The following is a 23275-nucleotide window of genomic DNA, read 5'->3' on the forward strand; positions in this document are numbered from 1 at the left end:
GAAAACGGCTTAATATTTGCGACCCCTTCTTGCCGCAGCACGCAGAGTCGAGTCGAGATATGGTTTCAAACTCAAACAGTGTATATAGCTGACACAGAAGCCAGACGTTATCAAGACATCGCAGTCTGAGAATGCACAAAGACAAGAACGCACATCTACGACTTTGCGGCTTCAGGTAGTTCGTCCTTGAACACTTCCCTTATATGCTTGTCGAGACGATCCTGCTGCTGCAAGGAAACCGGCATAGTACTACTACCCCTGTTGAACCGCAGGAATGACTCGCGCACTGCCGCCAACTTGACAGTCGTCGACAGTCCCAGCAACTCCGCTTCTTCGATCCGAATAGATTCCGTCCGTCGAGCGAGGGCATGTATCGCAGGGAGGAGGAGTCCGGGGACATCGTAGAGCCTTGCCACGATGAGAGCGCCCACGGGCTGCTCGTCTGTAAGGCGTTGAGAATTGAGCGCCTCGATCGCGTCTGTGCGGAGAAGATCAAAGTGCCACAATGTCGAGAGCTTCAAGACAGCGATCCATGCCTCCGGAGCGCGGTATGATGGAAGCGCCGACGTCTTGCAGCCGTAACGACTGTGTGCGGCGAATCCGATGAGCGCGCAATTCGTAAACGGTGTCAGTGTGTCAGTATGCAGGAGCGGCACTCACAAGTCAAAAAGCGCACGCAGGAAGTCGCAGAATTCGTTCTCTTCGATACCCTCCAGAACCAGGGGATGGTCGTCGGAGCTTCCCTCAGGGATGACCGGAGCAACGCCGTCTCCGCGTGGGGGCGGAAGGGAGAACATGTCCCTGAACACCTCCGAGTGCTCTTCGAACCTCCGCCGAGGCACTTTGAAGAGCTGCTTGCCGACCTGGTGGTAGGAGGCGTCAGTTCTCCATCAAAGAACCCGCAACTCCCTTATAAAATCGCTCACCCGGATAGTGAGGTGGTCAGAGTAGAACTCTCGGTTTCTCGTGACAGTCTCGCAGGCGGTCTCGGTGGGAGGGGCTGACATAGTAGTCGCACGTTGTTTCAGACGGGGAGAGGATGCGAGAGCTGGGCTGACGATGTTTACACGAGTGAACATCATGCTTTTTATGTGTGCTCACTTACCGCAGCTATAGCCTGGAGGAAGCCAACTCATCCCGCCCAACCATGTTGCTGCGGGAAGCTGAAAGGACGCATTGAACCCATTGGGAAGCCGGAATTACGCATGCACCTTGCAACACGCGGCCGGGCTCCGACATAGACCGACCGCACGAGGTTCCCACCAGTCATGCGTTCAAGATAGTACTTAGACAGCAGGGCTGAGGACCGGTAGTTGCCGCCGCTCGACGAGGTACGAGTCGAACATGATATGATTGTGCATAACAGTTGACAGTGCCAGTGCCACTAGGCAATAAACTTAAGTAAGTACATGATGTCGTGGTTGTGCGAATTGAAGGCATTGAATGATCAGCAAGCGCTGAGACGGGCGTTCTCGTCCAGATGCCCATACATGTCACACCAACTTCGGGCTACATCATACACCTAGCTATGTCTACTAGTGAAGGGCCTACTCGATCGTTTCCTCTCGCATTCATGCGATGATCCGTAGGAAAGGAAACCTCACATTCATTGTTGCCGGACGATCGGGCTCTTCAGGCGGTGGAGTGTGTGCAGTACAGATCGTAGCGCTGTGCTTGTTGACCCTGCGGAGACAACTCGTCCTTGAACTCCTTTCAGATGCGCGTTCCAAAGTCGAAGTTGGCGCGGTCAGGGCTCTCGGCACTGCCCTGATGGTATAAGCCCCCAAAAGCCCTCTTGTGAGCGCTCCCATAGTAACCATCCCTGACGCCATTCACCACGGCCGTCACGAAGCTCTCGCGCACGGCGACGAGCTTGAGGAGTGCGGGGACGCCGATCTGCTCCACCTCCTCGAGGCTCGGGGGGTGCTCCCGCCGCGCGAGCGCGAGCAGCGCAGGGAAGAGCAACCCTTTCGCGTCGTTGTGCAACCGCGCGAACGCGATCGCGCGCGCGGGGTCCGTCTCGGGGAATTTAAGCTTCGTGAGCTCGTCGACGAGTGCGCGCCGTATACGGTCGAAGCACCACTGGGTGGCGAGCTTGAAGGCGGCGATGCACTCGTCCGTCGTCAGGTCCGCGGCTTCCTGCTCTGTGGAACTGAACCGCCTGGTGGCGACAGGCGGGTAAGCTTTCAAACCAAATGGGAACCCCCGTAGAAGATGTCTGCTCACGGGGCAAAGAGCGCACGTAGGAACGCGCAAAAGTCTTCCTCTCTGATGCCCTCTAGCACCAGCGGACGGTCATCGGACGATCCTTCGGCAGCGACGTCAGACCCAAGTTGGGGCACGGCGAACATGTCTCTGAAGATCTCTGAGCCGTCTTCGAACTTCCGGCGCGGGACTTTGAAGAGCTGGGTGCCGACTTGCAAAAGAGCCATCAGCTTATCCCGGAGAACAAAGGGTTCGTACTTACTTCGATGATGAGGTCATCTTGCGAGGGGTAGAATTGTAGGTTGCGTGTAACGGCGGGGCGCTCTCCTGCAGCAGGGGTCGAGGCCATTGTGCGAAACGATATAGGCGTAGTCGTGGTCGGGGATGAAGGTGCGATCGGTACCGACGACCAGCACATTTACCGCAGGATATCTCCATGTCACCCGAGGTCTCCTGAACATGAGGCCCTAGGCCTGGGGAATGCCGTAGCCTCGTGCACTGCGCCCCAAGAGCGCGAGTTCGAGGCGTGATGGGGACAAGATTCGCCTTCCGATATACAATCGCAGCGCCCACCTAAATTGCGTGGAAAACGTGCACCGCTGCAGAACCAAGGTGAATACGGATCGAGGGAACCTGCTACTTATTTTTCAACGGATCGTTCAGAACGTGCGTCGGGGCTGAGCGAATGTTGTCAAAAGACGTAATCTGGAATAGATACAATAGTAGGTGAGTCCTCCTACAACTCGTCGCGCGACATGGTAATTGGCACTGTGGGGTCCTGCACGCCACCAGTATGCGATACCGACTCTAGGACTTCAGATAGGGTGGTCGGAACCTCGTCGTGCACATCTTCCGTCGTGCTGCTTTTCCCCAGGGATGTCACCGAGGTCGCCATTGAAACTGCAACGGAAGATGCAGTGGCGACGATGGTCGAGACTGTCTCAACAACACTGCTGGCTGTCTCCACAACCGCGTCTACGACCTCGCCTTTCTCCATCGCGAGCAGCGCCTCGTCGCCGCTGAAGTCGGGGATAAAACGCGTCCACCAGAGGGCGATGCGGAGCCCACGGTCGACGACGCGTTGCTTGAGGATGAAGAGGACGACGAGGACGAAGAAGGCGAGACCAGCGAGCACGAGGAGACGGTCGAGCGTGTCCGCCCGCTCAAGCGCGGTAATTAGGTACTTCGAGGTCGACATGAGCATCGAGAGCGTGTCATGCGTCGACGACGCCGACTTTAGTGACGCGGTGGACGATTCTGCATGGGCACGGGAGACGGGGGATGAGAACGAGGAAGACGGGATATGGGGAATGAAGTGGGACACACCGAGGAGTTGGGTGGAGAGTACGGAACGTTCGAGCTCGCCCTGCATAAGCCCGAGTGTCCGCTGGAGGGCCTCGGTGACATCGTTTGTAACTTTCATGAGGGCGTCCTCGCTATGGTACGTTGAGTAAGACGGAGCAGGCATAAAGACAGGCCGTAACGCACGCTACTTTTTCCCCAAGAGACTGCTTCTCTTGAACCACAGACGACCGCAACAGCTCTTCTCGACGGGAGACTTGCTGAGAGTCAATGACTCGCTTGGATTCGAGCACCGCGGAACGCATGTCTCTCCTCATTCTGAGATGCAAGTGCGACACCGACACTCGTCAACAAAACAACTCGAGGACCATGTGCGGATAAGGTTACCTTGCTAGAGAAGACTGCAGCTCTTCGACTCTGTGTCTCAGCTCCCTCCTTGCTCGTTCCGTCCGCTGGTCCTCGACTGCAACATCCAGAGTCTACTAGACCGACTTCGTATTGGTGGTGGCGGTGAAGAAGGCAAACGGAACGCACCTCTAGCTGGCGTGCAAATACATCGAGGTCCTCGCGGATCTCAGCCGCATACTGCTGCTGTAGGGTGAGCGGCCCGTGCATGAGCGGAGGCGGGGAATTTGGAAGTCGAGCAGATCCTTTTCGCGCCGTTGGAGGGATGCGATGGTGTTGGTGGCCTCTTCGTCGATCGGAGAGTGAATGGGCGGCATGGCAAGACAATACAGACAAGGGTGGACGGTCGGAACGCAGATGAGGGTAAGAGGCAGAGGCTTTATTATTATTATTATTATTTTCAGACCATCCCGTCGGTTCACATAGTGGCTACGTAAGTACCGTAGCGACGGTGACCCAGCGCTAGGCCAGTATCCCGCGTTCGGTTGACGCTCGGTGGCACGGGACCGCACCCGTAGGCAGATTGCGGAACTTCGACGTCATCGGGCCGCGGGCGCCCGGCACCCCCTGTAGCGAGCGCGCGTTTGTCCGAAACTAAAGTCCACCGAGAAAAAGTCCGTGCGCTTCTTGGCCGCCACACTCACCCCCGCTCGGGCTACTCATACTAGAACCGGCCTCATCAGGCGCCGGAGGCTGCATCTCGCGTTCCGGGGGGGCTCGCGCTTGGGACCAGGTCACGCGCCGTGGGGCGCGCTCCTTGGGCGTGCGAGGTTGGGTGCCCGCGCGTCGTTCTTCGGCCGACGGCGGGGGCAGGTGGGGGAGTAGGCGGGGTGCGCGCCTGCGCAAACCACGCACTTCGCCACGTGGACGGTGGGACCAGGGCGCTTGGCGAGCGCCTCGTGGTGGTGGGTGTGGTGCGAGCCGGCGCAGAAACCGCACGCTGGAGGCGCACGGCATCGGACGGCCGCGTGTCCGAACTGTTGGCAGTTCGAGCACTGGAGGGGGCGGTCGGGCACGCGCGCGAGGGTGCACGCGCGCGGGCCGATGTCGAAGAGCAGCCGCGACCCGTTGAGGGCCCGCAGCGACTTGAAGTCCTCGTCGTCGACTATGTCGACAAGAGGGTGGCGGTGGTGGCGTCCGCGGCGTGGGGGCCCCAGCGGACGGAGGTGGTGGTGTCGGGGAGAGGCGCGCGGCCGTCGGACCAGCGGTGTCGCCGGAGCGGTGAACGGCGTCCCGGAGGACGTCGAGGGGGAGAGGGCGACGGGAGCGCCGGCGTCGTCGAGCGCGGAGCACTCGACGTGGTGGTACAATACCGACACCCGGTTGACGTACCGGGAGGCGCGCAGGGGTTGTTGAGGAGGCGGCCGAGGCGTCCGCGAGGGCGGAGGCCTGGGCGTCCCAGTCATGGGGGCGTCACGGGGGCAGATCGCGGGGACGACCGTCCACCGCGTGCGCGCGGGGTTGGAGGAGAGGCGGTCGATTTTGAAGTCGACGGCCCGGCGGAGGACCTCGAGGGCCTTGGCGTCGCTCGACCACACGGGGCGTGGGTGAGGTCGTGGGCGGCGTGGAGGTAGACCAGCCGGGCGGACCCGGCTGGGCGGCGGCGGCGAAGCGCGGCCAGCGTGTTTTGAAGCGCCGTCGGCGCGGCCTTGGCCGGGGCGACGGGGGCGGTGGCGGGGGGCGGGGCAGGGGCTGTGGGAGCGGCGGCTGCTGCGGGGCGCGCGACGAAACCCTTGCGGGCCGCGCCGGACACCCCCTTCCCCTTCCTCTTGGCGCCGGCGCGTGCAACTGTCGCCCAGGTGGGCTCGGGGACGCTGGCCGGGGCCGCAGGGCCGGGGGCAGGCTGGGTCGGGGCCCCGAAGGGCCTGGCTGGGAGGGCCGCGGCGCCGGTGGGCGCAGCAGGCGTGGGAGCGGGGGGCACGGGGGCGACCACGGGGGCAGCCTCGAGGACGGGGGCAGGCGGGGGGGAGGCCGGAGGCGCCGCCTGGAGGGGAGGGGCGGGGAGGGGAGCAGTCGGGGGGAGCTCGACGGGGACGACGTCCATGGCGTCTGCCGCAGCCGGTGGGGGAGGGGAGGCGGCCGCGCGGGCTGCCTTGTCGCGGAAGTGGGCCGCGGTGTTGGCGTAGTCCATGGCCAGCACGCACTGCGTGGTGTGCTGGATCCAGAACTGGGAGAGGGCGTCGCCGGACTGGCCGGGCGCCCTGTTGAAGAGGTCAGAGGCCTCTGCGAAGTTGGTGTCGTTGAGGGGGCCGAGCTTGAGCGCGATCCCGAAGATGTGGAGGAGGAGCTCCCGCACCGTGGGGGTGGCAGGAGCTGCGGGGGGAGGGGGGGCAGGAGCAGGTGCAGGGGCGGGGGCCGGGGTCCGGCTCTTGCAGTGGCGGGGGGAGCGTACGGTGAAGAGTTCGTCTTCGCTGTCGGTCCAGGCGCCGTCAGGGTTGCCGCCGGCGAGGATGGTGGAGGAGGCCGTGAGGGCCTGTTGGAGGGTGCGCTGGTAGTCGCGCTCGGTCTCCCAGGCCATGTCGTCGGCCGGGGGAGATGCTTTCTTCTTGCCCTTCTTCGAAGAGGGCGACATCGTACAGGGGTAGGGTGGGGAGAGGTGGTAGACGCTGGAGGAGATGGTGGTGGTACGAGGTCAAGGAGGACGAAGAGGCAGAGGCACTGGAGTCCAGGCGGAACAGGCTTGGCGATCGCGTGTCCAGTCCACCACGTGACGCCACGCGAATCGGCCATTGCCGATGCAGCACACCCACACATTTCTCCTTGCGAGTCCTCTCTGCTGGCTCGCCCTCTCACCGTTCACTTCACTGCTGTGATGGCCACCGCGCTTTCCTACGTCTTCCGCTCATCCGCATCCGGGAAGGCTCGGGCCACGCACCTCAGCTTCTACTCCACAATCTCGAACCTCACCCGCACGAACTGGAAAACGGGCGCACACCCCGCGCCCCAATCCCTCATCCAGTCCGAGGACGACAGCGCATGGCCGCAGCCTCTCAAAGAGGCCCACGACTCCCCGCTCCCACCCAGTTCCGATCACCCCCAGCAGGACGCAGGCAAGAAGCGGCGCTCGTACCGCGTCGTGCCCATCAAGACCGTCACGGAGCCCGCGGCGCCCGAGCACCGCGCGCACACGCGCACGATGAAGGAGCGGTTTCCTGAGGGCTGGGCGCCCCCGCGCAAGATCTCGCGCGAGGCGATGGACGCCCTTCGGGAGCTGCATCGGCTCGACCCCGAGCAGTTCAGCACGCCTTCTCTCGCCAGCCGGTTCAGGATCAGTGCGGAGGCCGTGCGAAGGATCCTGAAGAGCAAGTGGGAACCATCGCGCGAGCAAAAGATCCGGATGGCGCAGCGGGAGAAGGAGGGACGGGAGCGGTTCTTCAAGGCGAGAATGGAGGAGGAGCAGAAGCGGTATGAGGCGGATCAGCAGCGGTACGAGGACTTGAGGGAGGAGGCGGGTTTGGGCGTGCCGAAGAAAAAGGACGCGCTGACGTTTGTTTGATGGTCGGGGTAGAGGCGAGCGAGAGGCGGTTTCTTTATACTATGCCGTGGCGAGTAATCTTGGATCATCACACCCCCATCAATGATTTCACCCCCAGACTACGTGTGTAAAAGAAACCATTCAGGACATGAGTATCGCGTGGTCGAATGTCTTTTTCTAGGGACACGATGCATGAAGATGTATCTTCGGCTCTCGTTCAGTCCAACCCTCCGGATCCGTCGACTACACTCTATCCCCTGAGCTGTGGAGTCAGATTTACAGACTCTTACCATGGCTTCTTCACATATCGAAGTGATTCGCGACGCCTGGACTACATTATCATTCAGGTGAGCTGATTCAGGTGCTACTTTCGACAGCGTCCCTAAATAATTCAAGTCGAACAGGTGCTTTTCCGAGTCCCCAGTCGACCCTTCACAGTCGCTTCGCCACTTTTTCCTCAACTGACGGCACTGGCTTCCCATTTGAGACGCAAGGATGCACGCACTCCTCGAGAGCAGGAGCTGCTGGGCGTGCCGACGCACCTCAAGCTCGTCGTGGTGCGCGAGAGCTTTGTGAATGCTGAAGTAGCCAATGGCTACGGGAGCATTTGTGAATGTGGACGACTTCGGTCGCCTTTCCGGCCGGTCCGACATCCGGTAACGCAACTCCCCACGCTACATAGAGCCCAACACACGTACGGATTCTGTAGGGGGTCAAGGACGAGGTGTCTCCGCCAGCGCAGTAACCTCCTCAGAACACAAATAAACGGAGATCCCGAATGAATGATCATACAGCAATTATTGGACTGCATAAGGCAGGGCGTAAAACGGACGAATCCGCGGCCGTATCTAGACTCCGTCGTAGCTCGCGCCGCCCGCCTGTACACACATCAGGTCGCGTCGATACGGAGCAGGCGACAGAAACCAGGAGCACGCACCTTCCGTAGCCGGACGACGATGGGCTCCTGCTTGAGGTCGTCCTTTTCCCTCGCAGGAACTTCGATCGAGAACACGCGGAAGACGGACTTGACGTCCGCCGAGTGCACCGAGATCTGGGCGGTGCACGTCAGCACGGAGGACTCTCTGATGCAACAACCTGAGCGTGGAAGACGAGACGGTAGGCCGTCGAGCGGCACGCCAGGTGACGTAAACGCGGGCCCCATGGCAATGTGGAAGTCGCCTTCGACTCGCTGCGGACACAGCGCGCACGGCTCAGGGAGGGACGGGCACAGGAGCGACGCGGACACGAGCAGAAGAGACGGACGCAGGACGCACCTTCGCCTTGCGCATGACCTTGCAGTTGGGGCCGATCCAGACGATGAGGATGAACTTCTCCCGGGTGGACTCCTTGTCGTTCGAGTACTGCACGCGCACGTACGCGTACGAAGCCTTGGAATCGTCCAATTTCTCCCGCAGCTCCTCCAGCCCGCCAGAGCCGGTCGAGGTCAGCGCGAGCTTGTCCGAGCGGTCAGACTGTGCGTAGTGGATGAGGCCAGGATCGGCGCCAAGGAATTTGGACCAGCGCGGCGGGCGGTATCCAGAAAGAGGAGGGAGGTCGGGGCGCGAGAGCGAGTTAGCTCTCGCCAGATCGCGAGACACGGGCGAGGTGGGGGACGGACCTCGTAGTCAATGAGACACCAGTTCGTATCCGTCTTGTCCGAGCGGACGTCCTGGTACGCTGGGTGAGTCCGATGTTAGCCCTCTCGTGTGCGTTGCACCGCTGCATCGATGCGCACCTTCGTCGATCTTCGGATCGGAGCAGTCGGCCATGGCGTGCGGAGAAGGCGGGGCGGGGACTGGGAGCGAGCGTGAATTTAAGGACGCGAGACCGAATGAAGAAGGCGAGGGTGGACACGAGAGCAGTTGGAGAGAGGACGTTGGAGGCGATGTGCCGGGTTATCGACCCCGCCATCCCAGGCCATCCCGAGCCCTCGGCATCGCCCGGGCGCGCGCGACAGGCCTCTTTCGGTCTCCACTGACTGGGCGGAAAGAGAACGGGACTGGGTTCTCGCTCAACTCTTGCCTCACTAATCACCATCCAACCAACACCTCACCCACCTTTTACTCATCCTCGATCGTCTCCGTAGTTCTGCCGCCATGGATCTCCTTCCCAGTACATAACATCCACTCTCTGCTGTTCTGCCCGTCCTGATTCGGGCGTCCCAATGGATCCCCAGCACTTGAGGCCTCTTGGAGGAGCCAGCAGCAGAAGATATGCGTGATCGGCGCCGGTCCTGCCGGTCTGGCAGCCCTCAAGCTCATTAAGGACTCGCCTCAGTACAAAGGTGGCTCGTGGACGGCGACTGCTTTCGAGGCGCGCGATGGCGTAGGAGGCGTATGGTGAGTACCACTTCTCAACCAGTACTTTCCGGTGCGAAACAAGAGCATTGATCTGGGTGGATGCTTGGCCTGATGATGTCCGACATGCTCACCGATCTCTTCAGGCTCCCTGCGCCTCCAACCCAAAATCCTCCTCTAACTCCTCTCTACGATTCCTTGACCACGAACCTGCCTCACCCAGTTATGGCGTATACCTCCTTGTCTTTTCCTCCTTCCACTGCTGCATACCCCCCTGCATCTAGCGTCTTATCGTATCTTCAAGGCTACGCGGAACATTTCGGTCTCATGGAGCTTGTTCAACTAAACACCTCCGTGACGTCGGTGACACGGGATCACAGCACAGGCAAATGGGTCGTCACAGTACGCAAATCAAAACAAGAATCCGAGGAGACCTCCTCCTTCGACTTTCTCGTCGTTGCAAACGGACATTACCGCGTCCCGCGAACTCCGTCTACGCCTGGCCTGCAGCAATGGTTTGACGTGAAGAGGGCAATGCATTCGGTGTACTATCGACATCCATCCGACTTTGGAGATGCGCGGACGGTGCTCGTTGTTGGCGCCGGTCCCAGCGGCTCCGACCTTTGCTCCGATCTCCTCACGTCTGGCCGCTCCGTCGTACACTCCGTCACCAACGCCAAGTCCTCTGATGATCCTGACGGCCGTCTGAAAACTCGTGGACGCGTCGCAAGCTATGGGGACCCTGAGAAGGGCGAGCTCACATTCGAGGACGGATCCACTCTGTCCGGAGTCGACTTCAGCGTCCTTGCAACAGGTTACAAGTTCGACTTTCCGTTCTTACCGGAGTCTATTCTCCACCGTCTGGTACCCCCTGCTGTCCCGCCACTCCCCGGAATCCTCTTCAACTCAACATACAGCGTCTTCCCACTGGCCAAGCACATTTTCCCTCTCGTCGGTGCCGACGAATTCCCAGGCACATCGGTCGCGTTCCTTGGGCTCCCCATCCGCGTCGCACCGCTACCCCTGCTGGAAGCCCAGATGGCCGCCGTTCTCCACGTTTTCGCCTACCCCACAGCCCTCGACGCGACCCAAGAAGCCCTCGACATCGTCGAGCGGTACGAGACGATCCGCGCTCACCTCTCGCGGCCCGCCGCGTCCGAGCCCGACCTCACGGCCCCGAACGCTTCCGCGGACCCGACCGAGCTCGCGATCGCCGCGGCTTGGCACCGCTTCGACGGGCACGAGCAGTTCACGTACCGCGACGCGCTGCACGTCTTCGCGGGCTCGCCCGTGCGCGTCGCGCCGTGGGAGATCGAGTCTTACGACGCGAAGGGCGAGCTGCGGGCGGAGTGGCGCGCGCTCGAGCGGGCGGGCGAGGCGGACGAGTGGGTGCGCGGTGTCGGTGCGGGCCCGGGTGGGGACGCGGAGTGGGTTGACCTGCTTCGGCGGCTGTTGAAGCGCGTGCGGGATCGGCAGGAAGAGGAGAAGGGGAAGAGCAGGCTGTAGCCTTGGGTGGAAATGAGGTGCGGCAGCGTGGGTAAGGCGTATAAAGGCGGATCTATGTGGAGTCGTAACATGGAATCGAGAGTAGAGGGCAAGGTTCGGCAAGTGCCGCATGTAGTCATTCGAGGTTCGAGTGTCGGCATCCTGGCGAAATAAGAACAGACTTGTGCTTACTGCGGCGACATGGTCTGTGGCTCTGATTACAACCGCCGCCACTAGGTCTTCTCCCACCTTGTCGCGATACCCATGCAGCACGTCGCAAACACTCTTTTAGGTGACTTCAACCTTCATCATTATATTCTATGCACTCACGTACGTTTGCAGGGTTCCTGAACTACCTCAGAGGCAAGCCTGCTGAGAAAAAAAAGGGTCTGCGTAATTGGCACCGGGGCCTCAGGCCTCACATCTGTGAAAGCCATCAAAGATTCTCCTCAGTTCAAGAGCGGACTGTGGACAGTCACAGCACATGAAGCTCGTGAGGCAGTCGGTGGAGTATGGTGAGGTCTTCGACGCTCCGCGCCTGTTGTTGAATGTTCACGCTTTGCCTAGGCTGGCGGCCCCTGCGGAGGGCGACCCGCCACTGACTCCCGTCTATGACTCACTCACGACGAATGTACCGCATCCGACAATGGGGTTCCTGTCGCTCCCATTCCCGCATGAAACACCCATCTACCCACCGGCGGAGGCCGTACACAAGTACCTCCAGCACTACGCGGAGCACTTCGGCTTGCTCGAGCACATCAAGCTCAACAGTTCGGTCTCTTCCGTAACGCGCGACAAGGACGCCGGAAAGTGGGTCGTGACGACGCGCAATGCGGTGACCGAAGATGACATTGTTTCCTACGATTTCGTCATCGTCGCGAACGGGCATTACCACGTTCCGCGAGTACCAACCACTCCCGGGCTTCAAACGTGGCTTGACGCAGGCCGCGCACAGCACTCCATCTACTACCGCAACCCCTCCAGCATAGGCACCGCCCAAACGCTGCTGGTTGTCGGTGCCGGGCCCAGCAGCAACGATATCAGCGCCGAGCTGTTCTCCACCGGCCACACCTCATCGGCTCCATCACCAACGGCAAACCGTCCAACTCTGAGAACCCAAATCTGAAGATCCGCGGGCGCGTCGCGCACTGCGACACCCCCGCCTCCAACCGCGTCGTCTTCGAAGACGGCACCGCGCTCTCCGGGATCGACCACGTCGTGCTCGGGACAGGCTACGAGGCCGCGCTGCCCTTCCTCGCGCCCGACGTCCTGCACGTCGCCATCCCCCCGCGCGCGCGCGCGCGCACTTCCCGCGGCGCTCGCGAACTCGACGTACAACGTCTTCCCGCTCTCACGGCACATCTTCCCGCTCGTCGACCCCGCGCGTGCGGCGTTCCCGTGGCACACCCTCGCCTTCGTCGGCCTCCCGAAGAGCATCGTGCCCATGCCGTGCTACGAGGCCCAAGCGATCTTCGTCGCGCACGTCTTCGCGCACCCTGCGGCGCTCGACCTCGCCGCCGAGACGGACGCGGTCACCGCGCGCTACGACCTCCTGCGTGCCCGCTTCTCCAGACCCCCCTCGTCGCCCCTCCCGAGCCCCGCGGACGCGTTCTCGGGGGCGCCTCCGGGTCCCGCGCTCGACCTCGCCGTCGCGAAGGCGTGGGACGTGTTCGAGGGACACGCGCAGTTCGCGTATCGCGACGCGCTCCGGGGCGTCGCGGGCGATCCTGTGCGCGTCGAGGACTGGGAGAGGGAGGCTACGGATGCGAGGCTGACCCTGCGCGACACGTGGAAGTCGCTCTAGCGGAGCGGGGAGGCCGCGGAGTGGGTGCGCGGCGTTGGACACGGCCCGGACCCACGGAAGGAGTGGCGGGAGGTGATGGAGAGACTGCTTAAGCGGACCCGGGAAGGGGAGAAGCAAGCATGAGGGAGGGTGAACGGGAGGGGCTGGGAGCGAAAGGGAGAGTATCATGGTTCAATTCATCCCCGCTGTGCTCAAAGTGCTCCCGAGTTGGTATCTGGATTGTGAGTCTCCCTGTGTCAAACGAAGGATTTTCTCAGTACGGTGCTCCGCCTCGCGTCGAATAACGACCTGTTTGTGTATACATTGGGAGCGCCGCGGCGGGCACTCACTCAGCATTTGTCTAGGAGGTACACGCGACTCGCCACAAGGCTTGAAGGTTTACTGGCCTCGACGTTTTTGGTGGGTACTTCTCATAGTACGTTGTGACGGGGACCTTGACACTAGAGCATACCTACCTTCCATGTACAGACCATCGGCTTCAAGGAGGTCCACGGGTTCACACTCTTATCCACCGCCCCACGGCCGTGGCCAGGGGCATGAAGCTATGATAGGAGGCTTAATTACAAGCTTCTGCAGCGACGCTGCGGTAGATTGGTTGTACGTATAAAGAGCTGCACATATTCTCCCCCCGGGATGGGTTTCACTGCAGCTTTCCTCCTCGATTCCTTCGTGGCATATCGCAACATTCCCCGTCCGTATCTACACACGCCGGTCCTCACATGGATGATCCTCAGCCAAACAAGCTAATGACCTCCGCTACGGCTGACGGACGTATACGAAACCTGCAGTTCTACTCTGACTGCCTTATTATTCAAGTGAGTAAGCACTGACATACGATGCGGTCTGAACCAAAGTAACCGTACCGCATCCATAGGTGGGCGTGCAGCTGTTCAAAGTTCCCCGCCAGAAGTTCGAAGGCGGCTCACGGGTCTTCAGAGACATGTTTTCTCTCCCTCAACCCTCGCATCTTGCCGTGGACGGTCCACTTCGATCCGCCGAAGGAACATCGGAAGACCATCCACTCGTGCTGGAGGGCATTGATGAGACAGAGTTCTGCGCGTTCCTGCGTGTGCTCCTCGTTCCGTGAGTGTTATTCCAGCGCATTGGCACCACACCTGTGCGCTCACCAGGATCCAGTCTCTATGGGCGCACGGCGAAGGAGAAGGAAAAGCTCACCGTCGACGAGTGCATCGCGGCGCTCAAGCTGTCCACACAGTGGCGATTCTTTGGCCTACGCGAGGACGTGATCCACCTGCTCACAGTTCGCGACTTCCCATCAAGCGAGCCAGTGCGCGCCATAACCGTAGCGCAGCGCTACGATATTCGCGACTTCCTCTTCCCGGCGTTGCTTGCGCTGGCTCGACGGGAGGAGTCGCTGCAGCTCTCCGAAGTGGAGTCGTTGGGCATGGTGATCGGGGTCAAGATGGGGCAAGTACAAGAGACGTTCGTGGGATGTCGCCAGGAATGGGACATCTACAGGGTACACTCCAGTCTCACGGTTGTGAAGCGAGCCGATTTCGATTTCGCGAGGAGCATTAGGGGGTGTTCCGGGCGGAGCTACATATTCCCTGCCACCTAGCCATGACAACACAGACACATTAGTACTTGCTCGCCCGCTCATCAAAGAAATACACGCAGTTAGGCCCTGACAGAGCACACAATGAGTAGATACAGTGCATATGGAATCAAGCGTCCGCCCTTGGAACCACGACATGTGTCACTGCGGCAGGAAGCATGTACTTAGTACGTACATTAGTACCTACACAAGGTGTCTGCAGGTTGAGGATATACTGGCTCACTTTGGCGACTGACGGCAATCGATGGGCGATGTGTGCGTGCGAAGAGCGGTGGCGAAGGGGAACGACGCGGCTCCCCGCCGCCCAGGCGGGGCTGGGGCGCATCAATCAACGTCCTCGGTCGACTCGGGCCAGAATTGGAAGTACTGTAGTCGAGAACGCCCTCGCTAGCTGCGGCCGTGGAGGCTAGATGTCGCTGCCCTCTGACTGTGCCTTCCATCCCTGACTCCTGAGCTGACGCCGTGCGGGCAGCGCGACCTCATCTGGGAGGTGTTCAAGATCAAGTATGAGCACCCCCAGAGCACCCTGATATCGACATGATAGGACTGCTTGTGACGGTACACCTGTTGAATCCACAAAACCTTGCAGCACTTGGCAGTAGTCCAGTGCTTGGTAAGAGAAAAAGCGCGAGAGAACTTACACCTTCCACTTTCAGCCCAAACCAATCTGTTTATAAGGTAACCTGAAGCACAGCAACTTGACGCAGTGGAAGCGTGCAGGGCTCATAACCCTGAAGTCCCTGGATCGAAACCAGGAGTTGCTAGGAATTGAAGGACCGGTAATTTTGTCACGCTGGCGCCCCGCCTCCATCAGTGGTCCGCACTCGTTTGCCGTTCTCACAGCCCTCTGCTCCGCTCGACATTATCTCTTCGGCTTCACATATGGTCCCACTGGCGTGGTCGTATGCGGTGGCTGAAGCGCTGACTATTCTTTTGCTCCTGCCTGATTCTGTGCCGATCTGGCCAAAAGTGAGAGCTCTCTGGCTTCACCTGACAGATGCAAGCGGGGACAAGTCGCAGAAGCACGGGTTCGAGTGCGCGCCGCTAGAGAAGACTCGATGGATGGTGATGAACTCCAGGCACATCTCGATGGACCCGCGTTGCACCCACATCGTGCACCCAACCTCGGCGCGCCCGGACCGCCGAATGCCCAGGGTCGAGAGGCGGAACCTTCGCGGTTGTGGGAGAAGGAGACCGGTGCCTGCGAGCTATCTCCCTCGGCCGCGCTACTCGGGCTGCAGGTGCGCACACCGCGGCGGAGGCGACGTCTCCCGCCGCGCTCGCCTGGGCTGAAGACGGAAGACGGGGAGGGCCTCTGCGACGCCCGCGCCGAGCACGCCTGGGTGGGTGGGGGAAGGGACGAAGCGGATCGGCGGGGCGCGGCAGGAGGACGCAACGGGACTTCCCACCCCGACACCCCGAGATGGACGCCGGACAGGCCAGGGGGACGGCGCGTGCTCGGGGCCTCAATAAATAAGTACCGCCCGCGAACCTCTCTCGCGCCCGTCCTCCCGCCCCGCGTCGCCCCGCCCCCTCGCCCACCCCCGCCCCCGCCCCCGCCGCCATGCTCGACCAGTCGCGCGCGGTGTCCCTCGCGCTCCTTGTCGCCGGCGTCTTTGTCCTCCAGAAGGTCTTGGACTTCCGGCGCGCCGTCGCGTCTATCAAGTAAGTCGCCGCTTCTCCCTCTCTCGCGCCGTGCTCTTCCCGCGCAAGCCAGAATCTTAATCACCGCCGCGCCCCTCCTTCCCCCACCCTCTACCGCGCGCCCGCGACATCAGCAACCTTCCAGGCTTCCGGACGCTCTTCAACGAGCGGTTCATCTGGTTTCCCTTCCGCGTCCGCGGCGTCTCGCCCGGCATCCAGTCCGAGGTCAACCTCTACCGCAAGTACAAGGACTTCGAGGAGGCCGGATGGGACATCATGTCCGGGGTGCGTGTCCTGCTCTCCCCCGTTATCGCCCCTCTCACAGTTTGCTGCGATCGGGCCACCTCCAGGTCAGCGTACTCCCCTCCGGTCATGTCACGCTCTACCTCGCCGACCCCGTAGTGATCAAGGTGCGCAGACCGCCCGCGTTTCGCAGCACGACGCTGACCCATCGCGCGCGCGCAGGAGGTCATCGGCGCACGGTCTCGCTTCCCAAAGTCGCTCGGCCCCTACCAGATCCTGCTGACGTTCGGACCGAATCTCGTCGCGTCCGAGGGCGAGGACTGGAAGAAGCAGCGGAAGCTCGTCGCGCCTGCGTTCTCCGAGGTCCGTCCGCCGTGCGCTCGTCGCCCGCTGCGTGCCGCTGACCGCGCGCGGGGCCAGAAAAACAACAGGCTCGTGTGGGACGAGACGGTGCACATCGTCGATCAACTGTTCGCGACCGTCTGGGGCGACAAGGAGACGATTGATGTCGCGAACATCACCGATCTGACCGTACCGGTGCGTTGCTCCTTCTCCATCTCTATGGCGCGCCTGCCTGGGGCTCACACGCCCCACCGTAGATCACGCTCATGGTGATCAGTGTTGCTGGCTTCGGTCGGCGGATCTCGTGGAAGGAGGACACCGCCGCGCCCCCTGGTCACAAGATGACCTTCAAGGTCCGTCTACCCGCGTGCGTCTCTGTGCAGCGCTGACCCCGCGCGCGCTGCGCGATACAGGAAGCGCTCAACATCGTGTCGCGCAACCTCTTCATCGAGCTCCTCGTCCCCAAATGGCTGCAGCGCTGGGGCACGCCGTACCTGCGCAGCTTCCACACCGCCAAACAGGAGCTTGAGGTGCGCGCCCGTCCTCGTAACAGCTCACGCGCTGGTTCTGACGCGGGGCGGGGTACAGGCGTACATGCAAGACCTGATTGATCTCCGCCGGTCGTCAGAGGTCAAGGAGGAGCGTCACGACCTGTTCAGCAGCCTGCTGGACGCGCACGAGGGTCTCACGATCTCCGGCGAGCGCATGTCGGACGACAACCTGTTTGGGAACGTATTTATATTCATGATCGCGGGTGCGTTTTCTCTTTCCCGTCCCTTGTTCTCATGGTGGCTAACCCCGCTCCCACACAGGCTACGAGGTGGGTTCCTCATCCCGCGCTTCGGGCGCGCCTCATCTCGCACTAATGCTTACCGTGCTCTGTTTACGGGACGACAGACGAGCGCGCACTCGCTTGCGTACGCGTTGATCCTCCTGGCCCTCCACCCGGATGAGCAGGAGAAACTCTACGAGCACATCCGCTCAGTGATCCCCGACGACCAGACACCGACGTACGAGGACTTTTCCAAGCTCACGTACACTATGGCGTACGCTCCTCCTCTCCTCGACCCCTTTGTTAATTGACTCACGAGTGGGGCCGACAGTGTCTTCAACGAGACCCTCCGCCTCTTCCCGCCAGTAATCACGATTCCGAAGGAGTCCGAAGAAGACACGACTTTCACGACCACGAACGCGCTCGGCGAAAAGCGCACGATCCCCGTGCCCAAGGGCACCTTCGTCACCATCCACACCCCCGGGCTGCACAACAACCGTGCGTCTCCCCTCCCTTCCCGCTTCGCTCCTCCGCGCGCCCTCTCACCCGTTGACCACCAGCGAAGTACTGGGACGACCCGGACGCGTTCCGGCCCGCGCGTTTCCTGGGGCCGTACCCGCGCGACGCCTTCCTGCCCTTCTCCGGCGGGCCGCGCGGGTGCATCGGCCGCGGGTTCTCGGAGACGGAGTCGATCGCGGCGCTCTCGCTGCTCGTCGCGCGCTACCGCGTCGAGGTGCGGGACGACCCGCGGTTCGCGGGCGAGACCCTCGACGAGCGCAAGGCGCGGCTGTGCCGGAGCAAGCTGAGCGTGACGCTGTAGTGAGTGCCTCGTCCTTATCTCTATCTTATCCGTGGGGAGGAGCGCGGGACGAGAGCGGCTGACGATTCGTGCCCTGCTTTCCCCAGCCCGACGTGCGCGCCGCTCGTGTTCAAGCGGCGGTGACCGCGCTCTCCGTCCACCAAGCTTCAGAGCTTCAACGTTCGTTCGCGCCCAGGACCACGTTCCGGTCTCCGGACCCTCTACACCAGCCCCGCCCCCCGGGTCCGAGTTCCCAGTCTCCAGCCCTCATTTACCTCCACCCTTTCCCTCGCGACGCCCACATCGCCCTCGCCCCGGCGTCCGGCCGCCCCTGGACTTCCCACCGGCCCACACACGGCCCCCACGCTCTCTCCGGACGCCCACAGTGCCCACCTCGCCTCCGTCGAGTTGCGCTCATACCGTACGTTCGAGATCTCACCCGCACGCTCTCCCCAGCCGCGCACCTTCCACCACCACTACCCGCCGTGCGCGCTCGCTCTGCCGTTTTGTTGTACTCTACTCGCTGTCCTGTCCCACCCGTGCTTTCTTCCTTCGCTCCCTCCGTATCCGTATCCGTTATAATCTCGTCTTTCGGGCCTCTCGGGCCTGAGCCCGAAGCGAACGTGTGCACGGCGTGCGACAACCCAGCACTCAGCGTACGTACGCGCACCGCAACCTGAGTTGCTTCCCAGCCCGACGCACGTCGAGCTCGGGAAATCCGCAAGAACCAGCTGCACGCCGGAGTGCATGACGTCACCCGGCCGCCCTGCGCGCGCGTCACACCCCGGCTCAGTGGCTTCTCTTCGCAACGACAGTCAACCACACCGCGCAATGAATGGATCGCGAGCAGAAGGTTCGACAGCCGCCGTCGCCCCGCACGCGCGGCCAGAAGCGTGTCGCGTGCCGAGCGCACGCATGCTACCACCCAGAACGCGTTACTCGTCGCCGTGCCTGATGGCATGGGATCGAGCACGACTCGTGCCTACGCGCTCGTGCATGAGGGTAGCCAAACCAACGATCGATCGATCGTGCTCAACCGACTCGGGTATTCATACAGGGACGCCTGCTCGTCATCGAGAACGCTTCCAAAGCAAAACATGCGAGTGTGTGCGGGTAGTGAAGAGGAAGGCGGCGGGCAAGCGGGCAAGGGGGGACGGGAACGGGGGAACGGGAAACGAGCCGCGGACGCGACGCTCCAGTCGAAGTCGAAGTGGGGGGAGGGGCGAGGGGGGCGATTACGCGACGACGTAAAATAAGTAGTGGACCGGGGCGCACGCGCTGCGCGCCCGCGGTGCGAATAAACAGCAGCGGCCGTGGGGGGCAGGGAAAGACAAGGGGGAGGGGAGCCTAGGCGAAGTGAAGGTGGCAGGGAAGGCGGCGCGCGAAACGAGTGTCCGGGTGTGCGTGTGCGTGCGTGGGACGTGAGGCTGGCGTGAGAGTGGGGTAGCGAGGTGGTTGTGGGAGGAGAGGGGGAGGAGTGGGGGCAAGGCGAGGCAAGGCGGACAGAAGGCGTGCATGCGAGCGACAAGTGGGTGCAGTGGCCGGGAAGGAGAACGAGGAAGGAGAAGAGGGCGTGCAGCGCGAATGCAAGAGAGCGAGGCGGAGAATAGAGGGGCGTACACATAGCGGGGTGTGGGCGGTGACTGTTCATCTTACGTATAGAGGTGTGAGAGCCAGCTTGGTGTCCATGATATCCGTTTGGGGGCGAAGCAAGATGAGGAAGAGGAGGTGGTGGATGAGCTGCTCTGGACATCTTCCGTCCTCGTCAGCAGCGAGTCCGTCACGATCAAGAGGCTGACGACGCACCACAAATCAAGTCGAGCATTCAGTCAGCCGCGCCTCTACAGCACCGGCGGCGACCCCGCCCTCGTCGACGTATCCACTCCGCCCACATGCGACTCTCCATCATCCGCCCCTACACTCGACGGCGCCCCAGGTGTACCCCGCGGCTTGATGTTCGTGTATGCTGGTGGAAGCTCGATCGTCTCCGCTTCCGCCTCTGCTGGGGGCTCCTCTGACGGGCCCGCATCGTCGTGCTGAATGATGTTCACCGGACGGAATGTCGGCGGCGCGGGCGACTTCCGTGTGCTTGTCGAGGGGACCGACGTGCCATGGCGCATGTACCCGGCTCCACCGGCGTCGGACGTGCTGGTGGTCAGGTACGACTGGCGCCGGCCTTCGGTACTCGGGCGCGCGGAACCGCCGTGGACAGAACCATCCGCAGACACAGCGGTGGGGTCGGGGAGCATGAAGGGCTCGGGCCGGTAGTATTCGGGAAGTCGTTGGTCACCAACGGGCTCTTCATCGTGCTCGTCGTTGAGAAGGTCGACTGGCCGCTCTTTCGGCTCATTATGGAATCTCTTGCGGCGGATGTAGAAGAGCAGGAGGAGGGCGATGGCAAGAGCGCCGACGACACCACCAACTACGCCACCAACAATAGCTCCGACATTGGTACTTGAGCTGCTGTAACCGAGAGCGGTGAGTATATGCACATAGGACGATACTGAAAGGTCGCATACTTGCTGCGTCCGGTCCCAGAACCGTCTGTGCTTGTGGGGTAACTGCCTCCTGCCGGAGAACCAGGGGTTGATGAAGGGGACGAAGAGTTGAGACACGAGGTAACGTCGCTCTGCTGCAGGGTATACTGGTTGCTCCCTCCGGTGCCGACACCACGATCGTCTCCAACAACCATAACGACTTGAGTGCCGATTCTCAGATTAGGGACCCATGTGAAACCCGTTCCTTCGTTTAAGACCGAGGTGGTGGTATTTTGTGGTACTGTGAACGACTCTCCTCCAGGAATGACGCCCTTGAACGTCACGGTACTGCACAACTGATGTCAACCAATCATCAAGCAAAAGCCACCGAGATGACGCACCCATTCACTTGTGTTGGGTCCCACCATAGTCGAGTAGGCTGGCAAGTGGCAATGAACCCGTCGGGGAACGTGTGGAAGAAGAAATTTGTCTGCACTGATGTCGTCGCATCGAAGCAGCTGGCATCATTACTGTCGAGGACAGTCGCTACGGAACTCGTCCCTCCAGTTCCAAAACCGTTACTATCGCTGACCTGCGGAAGATTGAGCGATTAGTATCCGGACATACACAGACTCAATTGCAATGGCGAGGGCTTTTCAGCTGCTAAGCAAGCTGGACCAGCCGGATATATGCCCCTGGGCCAACTCCAACGACCGCAGTCTCGGAGATAAGCTAGCCATGGTCAGCCCACCCACGCACCGCGTGCTGTTATCTGCCTCCCTTGAATCCGCCGTTCGGACTCGCGCCCGACTCTCTCGCACGCGCCCACATCGCGCACGACCAAAGAGAGCACGGTTCATCGAACCCAGCATCGAGTCCATCCAATCGCCACCAGTCCAAGCGCTGTATCGTCCACATGCGGCGGGGAAGCATGCAATCCTATCCGAGCCGGGTCATCCAACGGGCACAGGACGCCGCGGGCTGAAAAACATCTTCGGATGGGCTCCATGCGGCTAGGACGCGTGCCCGAGCGTGCCCGAACGTCCCCTGCCCGTCGCCGCGAGTGTGGAATCCGGCGCCCGACGTGCAGACGAATGATGCATGACACCGCCCGCTGGGCGCACAAGGGTACCACTCCGGCCGCGGCGCAGGGCATCGTTCGAACGCAGGCCGAGCGACCGCGTCGCCCGCGACCGTGCGTATCCGCGCGTCCTTTCGTCCGAACGCCCCCCGCCCTGCTCCACGAGAGGATCCCAGCGTCCCTTCCAAAAATACTCCCGGGGCTCCACCGAGACTGCCCACCGCGATCGCAGACGACCGGAGAACGGGGGACTCACCACGGCGATGAACTGCGAGTTCTCCGGAAACTTGAGCTGGAAGGACACCGAGCTCGAGGTATTGAACGGCACTTCCGTGATCCGCCGCGCCTCGACCTGGTTCGCGAGCGGCGTGGGCCCGGTGGGGACGAGCAGGAGCGAGTACGGCGGCGAGCCACCCGAGCCGGTGATGTCGACCTCGAGCGTCTGGCACTGGCGCGGGGTCGAGACGATGTTGAACGAGTATGCGGCGGCGACGGCGGCGAACGGCAGCACCGCGAGCGTGTGGCGGATGGCGGAGGGCATCGCGGCCGTCGTGTGTGGGGGGAGACGGCCAGGCGAGGGTGGGGGTGGGATTGGCTTGACGGGGGATCCCTATGGATGGGGGAGAAGGGGGAGGGAGGAGAGGGCGGAGGAGACGTCGACGACGAGCGAAGGACAGGCGCAGTCGTGGTCGGGGACAGTGGGTCGAAGACGGTCTCTCCACCGCTGGGGCGCTGCCCGTTTGATTTGTGGATTCCGAGCGCAGATGGTTTCACACGCTCGGCGGCCAAGGCCAGTCGGACGGCGGACCGGCGGTGGCGCCTCTTCGCCCATGCTCGGCCGCTGCGTGCTCGAGCTGATTATCGAGCTGCTACAGCTCGCACTGGGCGGATAGTGGACGAGGGCAGCGAACGTCGGACACAGGCACGAAGCAGGCCCATGACGCCATTCAGCCCGTCTGCTCAGGCGGCTAAACGTCGGCGTTCAATATGGCTGGCCACGTGTGCCTGGGCATCTCATCCATGCCGCTGCCGACTCGTCACAAGTTTCGTCGACGTTCGAATTATTGAGGATGCCCCAAGTGCTCCGCTGAGGGCACTTCTGGCTGTTTTTTGGCCAAACATATTAAATCTGTGATGCATGCAGTTCCCCATAAGACACAAGCCATATTGTGGAGCAAGGTATGGATTGATGTTATGGTGCTAGTACATATTTCCTGCTCCTTGGAGAAGGCATCTGTAGTTTATAAGCCAATTCCCCGATATGACGGCGTGAGTTCTCTCGGTATCGAGCTCCTTGCTGTCGATTATAATTCCGCTACCATGCTTCTGCGTGGAACATAAGCGCTCGTTCCCTCCAAAGCCCTCAGG

General features: G+C 61.7%; 9 protein-coding genes and 1 non-coding gene across 10 annotated transcripts; 6 read left to right on the forward strand and 4 right to left on the reverse strand.

Moving 5' to 3' along the window:
• Positions 1-155: 155 nt before the first annotated feature.
• On the reverse strand, positions 156-2432 carry BXZ73DRAFT_41378 (uncharacterized protein; the record flags this gene model as incomplete). The annotated part of the gene is made up of 2 exons (XM_048018758.1): positions 156-585; positions 2227-2432. The coding sequence occupies 2 exons, from the start codon at positions 2430-2432 to the stop codon at positions 156-158; spliced, it is 636 nt and encodes a 211-aa protein (XP_047881081.1).
• A 509-nt stretch (positions 2433-2941) lies between these two features.
• Positions 2942-4122, reverse strand: BXZ73DRAFT_88110 (Sec20-domain-containing protein; the record flags this gene model as incomplete). Its single annotated transcript, XM_048024837.1, has 6 exons — positions 2942-2983; positions 3008-3462; positions 3532-3641; positions 3694-3825; positions 3895-3986; positions 4042-4122. 6 exons carry the CDS (start codon positions 4120-4122, stop codon positions 2942-2944), a joined length of 912 nt encoding a protein of 303 aa, XP_047881082.1.
• Positions 4123-6724: 2602 nt separating this feature from the next.
• On the forward strand, positions 6725-7408 carry BXZ73DRAFT_41862 (uncharacterized protein; the record flags this gene model as incomplete). Its single annotated transcript, XM_048018852.1, has 1 exon — positions 6725-7408. The coding sequence occupies one exon, from the start codon at positions 6725-6727 to the stop codon at positions 7406-7408; it is 684 nt and encodes a 227-aa protein (XP_047881083.1).
• Positions 7409-8235: 827 nt separating this feature from the next.
• Positions 8236-9156, reverse strand: BXZ73DRAFT_41578 (actin depolymerizing protein; the record flags this gene model as incomplete). Its single annotated transcript, XM_048018796.1, has 5 exons — positions 8236-8265; positions 8325-8438; positions 8662-8859; positions 9006-9064; positions 9123-9156. The coding sequence occupies 5 exons, from the start codon at positions 9154-9156 to the stop codon at positions 8236-8238; spliced, it is 435 nt and encodes a 144-aa protein (XP_047881084.1).
• A 327-nt stretch (positions 9157-9483) lies between these two features.
• Positions 9484-11190, forward strand: BXZ73DRAFT_74822 (FAD/NAD(P)-binding domain-containing protein; the record flags this gene model as incomplete). The annotated part of the gene is made up of 3 exons (XM_048022104.1): positions 9484-9499; positions 9564-9726; positions 9831-11190. 3 exons carry the CDS (start codon positions 9484-9486, stop codon positions 11188-11190), a joined length of 1539 nt encoding a protein of 512 aa, XP_047881085.1.
• A 463-nt stretch (positions 11191-11653) lies between these two features.
• BXZ73DRAFT_74823 (FAD/NAD(P)-binding domain-containing protein) lies at positions 11654-12973 on the forward strand (the record flags this gene model as incomplete). Its single annotated transcript, XM_048022105.1, has 3 exons — positions 11654-12181; positions 12214-12501; positions 12602-12973. 3 exons carry the CDS (start codon positions 11654-11656, stop codon positions 12971-12973), a joined length of 1188 nt encoding a protein of 395 aa, XP_047881086.1.
• A 719-nt stretch (positions 12974-13692) lies between these two features.
• On the forward strand, positions 13693-14552 carry BXZ73DRAFT_74824 (uncharacterized protein; the record flags this gene model as incomplete). Its single annotated transcript, XM_048022106.1, has 3 exons — positions 13693-13788; positions 13848-14056; positions 14111-14552. 3 exons carry the CDS (start codon positions 13693-13695, stop codon positions 14550-14552), a joined length of 747 nt encoding a protein of 248 aa, XP_047881087.1.
• A 689-nt stretch (positions 14553-15241) lies between these two features.
• Positions 15242-15313, forward strand: BXZ73DRAFT_t37. Its single transcript has one exon. It is a non-coding gene; the product is annotated as a tRNA-Met (tRNA).
• An 800-nt stretch (positions 15314-16113) lies between these two features.
• On the forward strand, positions 16114-18493 carry BXZ73DRAFT_97996 (cytochrome P450; the record flags this gene model as incomplete). Its single annotated transcript, XM_048027553.1, has 13 exons — positions 16114-16214; positions 16328-16478; positions 16544-16603; positions 16659-16799; positions 16857-16973; positions 17036-17131; positions 17192-17308; positions 17367-17532; positions 17591-17598; positions 17676-17824; positions 17882-18048; positions 18111-18369; positions 18457-18493. 13 exons carry the CDS (start codon positions 16114-16116, stop codon positions 18491-18493), a joined length of 1569 nt encoding a protein of 522 aa, XP_047881088.1.
• Positions 18494-20190: 1697 nt separating this feature from the next.
• Positions 20191-22448, reverse strand: BXZ73DRAFT_41530 (uncharacterized protein; the record flags this gene model as incomplete). The annotated part of the gene is made up of 4 exons (XM_048018788.1): positions 20191-20809; positions 20869-21174; positions 21228-21418; positions 22164-22448. The coding sequence occupies 4 exons, from the start codon at positions 22446-22448 to the stop codon at positions 20191-20193; spliced, it is 1401 nt and encodes a 466-aa protein (XP_047881089.1).
• Between the last annotated feature and the right edge of the window lie 827 nt (positions 22449-23275).

Source organism: Epithele typhae (genome assembly GCF_022376455.1).
Source record: "Epithele typhae strain CBS 203.58 chromosome Unknown BXZ73scaffold_6, whole genome shotgun sequence".
Taxonomy (NCBI): domain Eukaryota; kingdom Fungi; phylum Basidiomycota; class Agaricomycetes; order Polyporales; family Epitheliaceae; genus Epithele; species Epithele typhae.